Source organism: Nelusetta ayraudi, unplaced genomic scaffold (genome assembly GCF_046127955.1).
Source record: "Nelusetta ayraudi isolate G7.1 ecotype Tasmania unplaced genomic scaffold, CSIRO-AGI_Nayr_v1 ptg000011l, whole genome shotgun sequence".
In the NCBI taxonomy this organism is placed as follows: domain Eukaryota; kingdom Metazoa; phylum Chordata; class Actinopteri; order Tetraodontiformes; family Monacanthidae; genus Nelusetta; species Nelusetta ayraudi.
This window is the reverse complement of record NW_027466061.1, coordinates 26,766,731-26,776,999: the sequence shown is the minus strand read 5'-3', so window position 1 is coordinate 26,776,999 and position 10,269 is coordinate 26,766,731. Positions and strand designations below refer to the sequence as shown.

Here is a 10,269-nt window from a genome sequence, read left to right as displayed (position 1 = left end):
CGCTGCTTGTCAAATGTCCTCCAGCGGCAGCGGGGATCCGCAGAGCCGAGGGGGTTTTCTTCAAGGACATCCATGAAGGAACAGTCTCACACACACACACACACACACACACACACACACACACACACACACACACACACACACGCACAGCCCGCCGCAGCACGCAATGGGAGAGGGGCTGCGCACATGCTGAGGGGTTTTCTGTACTGCTGTTCGACTCTCCCTCCATCCTGCACGTCTCTCCGTCTCCTCTGCCTCCTCCTTTATCTTGCGTTCCTTCGCTTTTCGGGCCTCTTTTGGTCTTAAGTAGAGGGCTGAGGGGCTGAGATAGACCAGGGGAGATTTTGATGACGCCTCCCCGCCTGCTACAACGAGCTGATTCCCTTTTTAAAACGTCTCTCTCTCTCTCTCACACACACACACACACACACACACACACACACACACACACACACACACACACACACACACACAGACATCAATTTTCTCTTCACACTTCAACCCAGAACACCAGGAGACCTTTCAAAGTTACTCAAAGGTGGACGGGACTTTGGTCCTGATCCTCTGGATTTCCTCCCCATTGAAGGTGGGTGTGTGTGTGAGAGAGAGAGAGAGAGGGAGAGAGAAAAAGAGAGAGAGAGAGAGAGAGAGAGGGAGAGAGAGAAAAAGAGAGAGAGAGAGAGAGAGAGAGGGAGAGAGAGAAAGAGAGAGAGAGAGCTCCCATGCTGTCTCAGACTCGGCTTGAGCGAGACTCTGCTCATTAGAGGGACGTGAGGGTGACTGGAGTGACTCCTCGCCGGCTCCCCGCTCAACTTGATCACAAGGCCCGTCCCGTGGCGTGAGGCAGAGCGACCCTCGTCTCTGCCTGTGTGTGAGTGAGTGACTCTGTGTGTGTGTGTGTGTGTGTGTGTGTGTGTGTGTGTGTGTGTGTGTGTCTGAGAAGATAGGATGGGGAGGATTATAAATAGGGGACATACAGTAATGAAGAAGTGTTGTTTTTTTTTAGGGGACCATATTTGCAGGTCCTATTTGATTCTCAGACCTTCATTTTTAATCACAGGATGGAATGAAGTACCTTCAAATCATTAAAAATCTAAAAACAAAAAACAAAAAAAAGAGATGTCCGGAAATTCCCATATTTTTATCATTATTATTCTAGGTGGGTTTCAGATGACGTCAGGGCACTAGGGCGGACTGCAGACGAGGGTCAGGATGATTGTAAAGAGAGAAACACAATCAAAATGTTCAGGTTTTGTGCTGTTTGCGGCAGTGCCAGCGTGCCAGCCGGAATCAGAGAACCCTTGTGCATGCACTGATCACTTTGTGAAACATAAGATAGTCATGTAGATACTTACCATGGCTCATTATATAGAAATACCGAACAAACAATAATGTAGTTTGTGAAAGAAAACATTACGTTGAGAGTTTGTTTCAGAACTTATAATATTCAAAATAGTTGTAACCTACTGTGTGCACGTCCATCTAAGGCTTTGGCATCCATTCCACGAATTCTGCACTTCCTGCACCTAAACTCATTTTAGAGAGTTAGCTGGATGGCGTGACTACAGCCAAGGTATTGGTTGTTGATCGTAGTACTAACAATACAAATTCATTTTCATACATACATACACTTTTCACCCTCTGTTTACAGCTTTCTTGGCTTATTCTTCTTCTTCTGGCTGGAGGTGTGGTCTTTAACCTTGTAAGAGTGGTATGTACGCCCCCTGTGACATCACAAAGCAATTTTTGAAAAGTGAAGCCAGCAGGAGAGGTATGGGGTATAAAGTTTTCTCATTTTGGGGTTTAGTGACAGGACGGAGACACTGGTTACTGCCAGAGGTTGTTATTGGTGAATGTCAATTTTGCACAATAGAAGACCTTTAATTCTTCAGCCTCGAGTCAACATCAGACATCTCATGTGTGTTGCTGCATGCTATAAAAAAAAAATGTCTGTCTCCAGCCCCACCAAAAAAAAGCAAAAAAGGAGCATGATCATTGGCCATAAAATCACAGTATGTCAGCCTTAAAAATCAAAATGTCAAACACGATATGAAATCACTCCCAATCACCAGAGACGGAGTCACAGAGATTTAACATTAGATCCTATCGCTCGCAGTGCGTTTGTGCGCCTGTCAGATAAAATATTGCACTCGGCCGTCCCATCGTCTGGAAGGGAAGTGGAGGAGGGTGGAGGCGGAGGGAGGGGTAGGTTGGCGGGTTGCATCCCCAAAATGTCACCGTGTACATAAATACAAACGTCTCGTTTCCCAAAGTGACATTCAACCGAGGGGGGAGAGTCTCGGAGAACAAACGCACGACTGGGAGAAAAAGTCGCCCCCGCCCCCCCCCCCCCCAAACCCTCTTCTTTTTTCTTTTTTTTTTACTGTTAGGTTTTTGGCTGATAACGGGCTGAGGAGGAGGCCGCCGCTCTCTGATAAAACTGGTGCTCGTGGAGGTGGAGGCAGCGGCGGCGGCGGCGGCGGCGATATGATGAAAAGCCAGGGGGATTATTCCAATCCTGTAAATCACGGCTAAAAGTCAACGTGTTAAAGCCAAGGTCTATGAAACTATCAGCCCGGAATCGGGGAGGTGGGGGACGATACGTTAGCCCGTTGCCAAGTGCAGCCACTTAACGCCATTAATCTGGCCGCCTGCGCCCACTAGCCCCGCCCCTTCCTGCCCCTCCCGTTCCGTCACTGCGCCGCCTGATGCCGGGCGTCCTCTAAAAGTGTAAAGTCTTGACCGAGGCCATTTTTTTCCCCGCCACCGCGGAGGGAAAAGGCTAAAGAGAAAGCACTGACCCCTCTTCACCGCAATTTTCCCCTCATCAACTTGTGAGACTTCATTAACTTCCGCCGGGTAATTTTCTTCTTTCACTGCTGTTTTCCCACCCCGCGGGTTACTCTCACTTTTACCTCTGTCTCATTCTCTCCAAAATAAAACACAAAAATCAAATGCAGTGAAATGACGCTCAAACAATTATTCTTGGTTCAAATGTCTTTCCGTGCAGCTCGTATAAACTCCCTGTTTTTCAGCGGCTGGCCCAACCTTGAGGCCTCCGTGAAGAGATGCACCTTGGGAACTGTGGGTCAATGCTGCCCTCATCAGGAAAATGAGTGCAACTGTATCAGACACCGGCCTGACCACGTCTGTGCACGGCGGTACTTTGAAGGTCCTCTGTGAGCTCGCTGTTAGCGTTGTTGTTGGTTGGAGAAACGTGATTCGGATATATTTTGGGTGGAAGCAGTGGAGGCAGAGGTATGCAGAGAATACTTCAAAATTCAAATTGAATGGAAGCCTCACACATATGAAAGCTGCTTTGAAAAATACTGACCCCCGGTGGCACAAAATAGTAGCTAGCTGTAATGCTAGCTAGGACTATAACCAAAAAATTGTTTTCATCTTTCTAATTTACAAATGCGGACATGGAACAAATGTAACACATAGTCAGTGGTACTTTAATTGCAATTATTTACTATTTGCTCATTCATTTTTTCTTTTCTTTCTTCGTTTCCTTCTTTTTCTTTTTTCCATTCTTTCGTTTTCATTTTTCATTTTTTATTTTTTTAATATTTTTTCTTTGATAAAAAAAAAAAAATCACTGCAATAGCAGAGTTTTCCTTTCATGGAGTAGATTTATTTTTGCAATTCTGTAATACAACTCTGCAGTTTCATAATAAAGATGCATATTGCCAAATATGAGAACATGTAAACATTAAAAAAAAAAAAAAAAAAACATTTAATATTTTTGGCAACAAAGGAAATGGGTAAAGAAATAAAATCAAAGGAAAAACTTGTAAAAAAAAAAAAAAAGATTCTGGCCATTAAACGGTGAAAATACCTCTTGATGTCCCGCTTGTGTCTTTCTAAATCCCTGCAGCAGACTGGAGCCGTGTGTCTCACGTGCACTCCAGTCGACGATGTTCATCTGTCTCAGCTCATATGTAAACTTTCCTCCCAGCAGCACTGCACATGATACATGAAGTGCCCGAGTTGGAGCGGAGGAGACAAATGCCAGCAGCTCGCCGTTCCAAATGTCAAACCTGACATGTTGCAGACATTCAATAACTCGTCCCTGCCGCACAGATTCAGGACCACCTCTTCAAACTCCTCAACTGAGTGGGTGGGAAGTGCTTGTTCTTTCTTTTGTTTTGTTTTTTGGGTTTAACCTAACTTTGTTTACCAGACCACACACACACACACACACATCTGGTGACGTGCAGCAGCCAGTACAGCCCGCTGGCTGCTGACCTGCTTTGTATTAGGCTACAAGCAGCCTTTCAGGTGTACTACTGGACTCCGTGTCGTGGATGCAGCCAGGACCTGTGCTGGGCCTGTCAGAACAGGTCAAGAGCATTCTGCTGTTGGACGAATGTTTCAGTCGATCGAGCGTGATAAATCAAAGTCAAAGTAGCCAAAACAAAATCTATTTACCAAAAAACTTAAATGCTTGTATTTAGCAGCACACATTGTGACATGTTAGTTGCATTACACAATGCAATCCCAAGTGATGGGAGCCAGGGCTGCTCGTCAAAATAATCTCCCTCAATGTCTCTTTTATGAGGAAGGACATTCATTTAATACAAACCATGATTTCTGTGTCGGCATTCTGCGAACTTCAATGTTTTTGCCTTCTGAACAGTAGTGCTGCCCTTTCCTGGAATTTGAAAGAGAGCCTGTAAATTTTACAGTATAAAGTGCTCTAAAGGAAAGTTGACAAATTACATTTTGCTACATAAAAATGAAGCACTTGTTTTTATCTCCCCCCCCCCCAATTAACAATCCTGCGGTTTACAATGTCCAAGTCTTCAGCCTGCCAATGGACCAAGGAAAGGAGTCACTGAGCATTCTAATTTATTGAAGGCACATCAGTTGGAAAGAACATAAAAACCGTGCTGAACATATACATTCATTATTAATACTTTTTCTTGACTAAAAATCAAAAGCTTATTTAACATCAAGGATGGGTACAAGATTGGGAGGTTCCCTTCAAAGCATAAACAATAATAATACTTGAACAAAAAAAAAATAGAAAAAGGCCTTTAAAGCCTAAGGCATCACTTTTCCAGGAAAGTAAAAATAACTTAAAATGTTTTTTTTGCCCTCAGTGTAAGCGTCTTCAGTCCAAGTCTAATTACAATTTAGAGATTTAAAAACCATAAATACAATGTACATTTTAGAAATGCAAGAGTCCCGGATTTAGAGTCGTTACTAAACTACAAAACATCACATTTTACAGTCGGATCAATAACCATTAAATGATCCTAATGGATTACTTTCCAGTGTATGAGTGCTTGTCGCATGAGTCAGTGGACATCGTCAGCTTGGAATATTGAGATAATATGAATCACGGAAGTAGAGTAACTACTGCTGTACAGAAACTATTTGTATTAGGACGGAAAACTGCCTGTTATTTGGTCGTCTTAAGTTGTGGCTGTGCTGCAACACATGTTCTGAATGCTTGCAGGCAAAAACAGGTAGTATACATAAATCACAAAAGACCACTTTACATAGTTAGAAATCTCTTTTCAAGCATATCGGAAGTTCTCACTGGCTTTGAACTCTGTGCCTCTGCTTTTCTTCAGAACCCTTCAAGTCCTTCATGCAAGAAACCAAGAAAGTGCGGCACTTTTCAGTGTACTGCCCGGGAAAATCCCTGAAATGACCAACATGCGGACTGGAAACAAAATCAAAACTGTCCACTGGCACGCCTTTCTGCCTCACGGCCTCAATGAAGACCTCGATGTCCCGGTGGCGGATCACCTGGTCGGCTGCGGAGTACAGGTGGAGGTGCTGCCAGGCGGGCGGCCGCTCCTGCACGGCATCGTAGTGGTTCTTGTGGACGTACTTGGTCAGCGGGTACAGGACAATTCGCAGCAGAAACACAGCCACGGCGAACACGGCCAAGAGGACGTATCGCAGAACTGGACTTATGTTTGACCCCAGGGTGGCCATCAGGGCCCGCAGAGCGCCACGGACGTTCCCGCTGCCCGGGGCGCTGTCCACCACGGCGCCGACCACGCGCAGAGAGCTGAAGTGCTTGTCACTATGCAGCAACTCCGCGATGTAGCGGTACAGCATGAAGCCGCCGTTGCTGAAGATGTGGAAGAAGATGGGGCTGTTCTCCACCTCGTAGTCGAACAGGATCTCCAGCAGCTTGAGGGCGGTGCTCTTCAGCTCCTTGTAGCCAAAGGACTCTGAGATGAAGACGGTCTTCAGGGGGGCCGTGTAGCGGATGGTGACACAGCCCTGGCAGAGGTGGACAGGAACAGCATGAGGTACTTTTAAAGGTCAACAAAGGAAAGCCCAGCGTTTGTTTAATCATGGTATTTATTTATTTCTGTAACCTGTTCATTGTAGATGGAGCTGTATTTAGAGAGGTGCTTGTCCTTACAGCCAGCCCAGCCCAGCAGGATCACCACCGGCTCCTTTGTCCCCTGCCAGTGTCTGTCTGAAAACAAACCGCACACTGTTCAAACACAGACACACTCTCCGCGGCTACAGGCTAAGCTAAGGCGGAGCTAGCACGCTAAGCTAAGGACCCGGGCCGGCGAGCGAGCCATTATCAACGCCCTCCTCCTCCGCAGGTAGAGAGCTCGGCGCTCGCACTAGGCTAACACACAGGTGCAACGGACAAAGTGACGCTCACCCGATGTCCCAGCGTCCGGAAACACAATGTTGTAGTCTATTTCATCGTTGGCCATTTCTCCACTGGAGGCTATCAGCTGCTCGTCGCCAGCCGGGATGTCTGTCTCATTTGGCAGCGGTGCTGAAGAATGACAGACGGGCTGTGCACGGCTGCTGGATGTAGCACTGTTAGCTTGCTGCTAAATGTACATTAGCGCGTAGCGTGCGCACACACACACACACACACACACACACACACACACACACACACACACACACACACACACACACACACACACACACAGTGCAAGCGTTACTACACTCGCTACAGTTTCTAGCAGGGAGGGGCAAATTCAGCTCTTTAGTTTTACAGGACAGCGAAGGTAAGGAGCCACCGTAGTTTAACTCTGATTGGCTAAATTTTGTCCCATTCGTTAATCTGATTGGCTGTTTTTAAGGAAGCCGATTCCGTCGGTATATGAAGCACAAATTATTGAACGATTATATATTTTATACTAAATTTACATTTTTAGGAGTTTGTTTTACACAGGAGGTGTGATTATTTAATCAGGAAATTTGGACACTAGTTTAAGAGCAAATTATTGTTGAACATAATCATTACGTATATATATATATATATATATATATATATATATATATATATATATATATATGTATATATATATATATATATATATATATATATATATATATATATATATATAATGTCGTATGGTATTTTCAATAAAATATTGGATGTCTATGTCGACGGGCAAAGAGCAGTTAATAATAACAGTTATTATTCTGCAATAATTGTAATCAATAAGCAGATGCCATTCGATGCATTCATATTGTTTGTGTTTTAGAAAGGGTCAGACCTTCTGCCAACTAGAAAACCGCAAGACTGCTCATTCCTTAGCTGTCCTATGGAAGAAAAATAATTTAGAAAAATCTTATTTTCTTGCCGTGCAAATTTTCGAAAATGCCGGGACACTGCCCCCTCGCGGTTTATAGAAGACATCGCGCAAATCGTAATACCTTGTACGATGACAATAAAGGGCCTTCTGATTCTGATTCAAATACTCTTGTTAAAAAACAAACAAACAGGATTTATATATGTCACTGCTACATGGGTGGAATTGTCTGTTTTTATTTTATTTATGACTGTTATGTTTTTCCTTGTTGTTTGGGTGGGTGCTCTGTGTTGTTAGTTTCTATTTAGACTTGTTTTTGTTTGTGATCAGCCTCGGTCCACACTGTAGAATTATCAGTGCCACTATTCAAACATTCTTTGATACACTTGTCAATAAATGCTGCTAGAGACCTGGAACCCCAAAGGAACTCCTAGACTTGGTTTAACAATCTATTCCAGAGTGGCGGCAGCTCAGCGCCCGGTGTCTGGCAGCGATTCCTCAGGACCTCCGCCAACATGCAGGTGATAAAACATGTGAGCCAGGCTTTGCAAGCGGTGGATCTAAAGATTTCTGGTAAAACCATTGAAACTGCCTGTACTTTCCACATGTTGAGCTGTCAGAAATTATCCCCAGAGCGTGAGAGAGGAAAATTTCAAAAGGTGGACCTCGAATCAGGATCTCCAGGATCACGAGCAAGGAAAGCAACCAGCTGAGTATACCAGAAAAACAAAGATCAAAAGAAAAGGGACAACGTTTAGAATTTTTTTTTTTATTGCATGCCATGTGCTCATGTCATCATCGCTATTTTTCTCTAATTTGTAATGCCACGCTAATCCGGTGGAGGCCGCTGTTGTTACACGTTTTGAGCTGAATCACTGGACGGTCTCTGCGGTCTTCAGTGATCTCATTGATGACTTCGTTATTTCTCCAGACTGTCGGCATACGTTGCCACGTGATTCATTTCATTCATGATTCACCCCATCATCCAGGTCGTCTCTGAATCAGAAAATATTGACTTTTGCGGCTGCCAGTTGAAACAGGATTTGAACAAATTAAAGGCAATGTTGCTCTTTTTGACATTCTGTCACATCTGTGCCCACCCCCCCCACCCCCCCCATCACTCCCAGACATTTCCTGGGGGGTGCACGATAGCCTCCTTTACCCTTTTCACTCCAGAACCAGCCACCTGCCTGGCCACGCCCACTCCCTCCCTCACCTGTTATCACCACCTCTGAGGCCTGCAGACCACCCTCTCACTCACCTGGTTTCTGTTTGCCCTGATAAGCTCGGAAAAATGGCACATGTTCATCCCAACTCGGCTTTTCAAAGTGCACAATCATCACAAAAAAATCCAATCGGTTTGGATGAAGTTTTAGGAGGTGGATGCATGTTGTTTGCAAATCTAAAAAGTAGAAGGAAGAGTGTTTCCCATGATCCTGCTCCCTCACATTTAATTCCGCTGCCCTCAAGTGGTCATGTGATTCTCAGGACTCCCGGCTTATTCGATTTCAGACGGGAGGTTCCCCAATTTGTTATCGTCTGCATCAGATGATGAACCCGTCACCTGACTGGTGTGTCAGGGGTGATATGTTGTACTTCCTCAGACTTACCATGTGCTTAACAAAATAAAGACCGCATTCATCTTCTTGTCTATGTGGGTTTTTTTTTTAAGTATTAGATCCTTCAGTAACCTTCCAACCTGAGTTTTTTTTTTTCCTTTTTCCAGCTTTGTACCTGGACAAACTGTTTCTTTTTCTGTTTCATTTCTGTTGCAATGAGATGAACAATTGAAGTGTTTGTAAGAACATTTTTGACATCCTGCTTCTACTGATGGGATTGATAATTTTTTTTTCTCTCTCTCCTGGAAATGACGGAAAATCAGCTGTGATTGGAGGCAACATCTTGCCAACAATCAGCTCTGGATACTAATCCGTGTGCGCGCGTGTGTGTGTGTGTGCGTGCGGTGTGTGACTCACACACCTTTTACTGATTGAAGACCGATGTGCACACCTGCTCCTACTCTCACACCTGCGGTTCATCAACCCTTGAGGTCTTTATCTGAAAGTCACCTGGAGGTTGCTCCACCTGCCGCATTACGCGTCAGGTGAGCGTTTTGAATTAAGAGCTGAGAATCGGGTGGTCGCCTCAGCCTGTTGGATTAACCCTGGCACGTGCTTTTCTCCATCCCGCTGACCTCCACCATAGTTCTGGCAACCAGGCCAATAAATCTCCTGTTCCTCTAAACATTCATCTCGCACTAACCCTGCAGATCAGTTACATCCCTGATATTATAAGACTTTGAACCACTTGATATATCATGTAAAGCTCCAACTTTGAATGAGTTGGCTGTTGTATCGACTGACTCGTGTCCGGCTGATTAAAACGTGACCGGACCATTTGGTGTCCTCACAGAGGAGAAAGAGGCAGGAGCAACAGGACTGTTAAATTGTCACGAAAGTGAGGAGCAACCAACAGGAAGTCTCTCCCTCTCGCTCTAATTTAAAAAATTGTCAGATGGAAGATTTGTCCGATCACCTTTCAAGGGCTTTTCCTGCCAAGCACCATAAACAAATTCAAGAGTAAGAGACCCACTTAATCAAGTTGACCAACAAAGCCCATCTGATGCCCGAGGGCTCTGTCATTTTTCCATAAGTTATTTCGTTGTTGCGCCAGGAAGTTTTGTGCGTCTCACATTACTGTGTGCTAGCCAGTGAAACTAAACGTGTTG

The 10,269-nt window shown here is 44.7% G+C and overlaps 1 protein-coding gene and 1 long non-coding RNA gene across 2 annotated transcripts; one reads left to right on the top strand and one right to left on the bottom strand.

Annotated features, from left to right (window-relative positions):
* Positions 1 to 4,837: 4,837 nt before the first annotated feature.
* On the bottom strand, positions 4,838 to 6,946 carry tmem53 (transmembrane protein 53). Its single transcript, XM_076022289.1, has 3 exons — positions 6,650 to 6,946; positions 6,348 to 6,451; positions 4,838 to 6,249 (listed from the first exon to the last, which is right to left on the bottom strand). Exons 1-3 carry the CDS (start codon positions 6,702 to 6,704, stop codon positions 5,548 to 5,550), a joined length of 861 nt encoding a protein of 286 aa, XP_075878404.1. The 5' UTR covers positions 6,705 to 6,946; the 3' UTR covers positions 4,838 to 5,547.
* Positions 6,947 to 7,867: 921 nt separating this feature from the next.
* Positions 7,868 to 9,184, top strand: LOC142884251 (uncharacterized). The gene is made up of 2 exons (XR_012926153.1): positions 7,868 to 8,062; positions 8,175 to 9,184. It is a non-coding gene; the product is annotated as an uncharacterized LOC142884251 (long non-coding RNA).
* Positions 9,185 to 10,269: the final 1,085 nt, after the last annotated feature.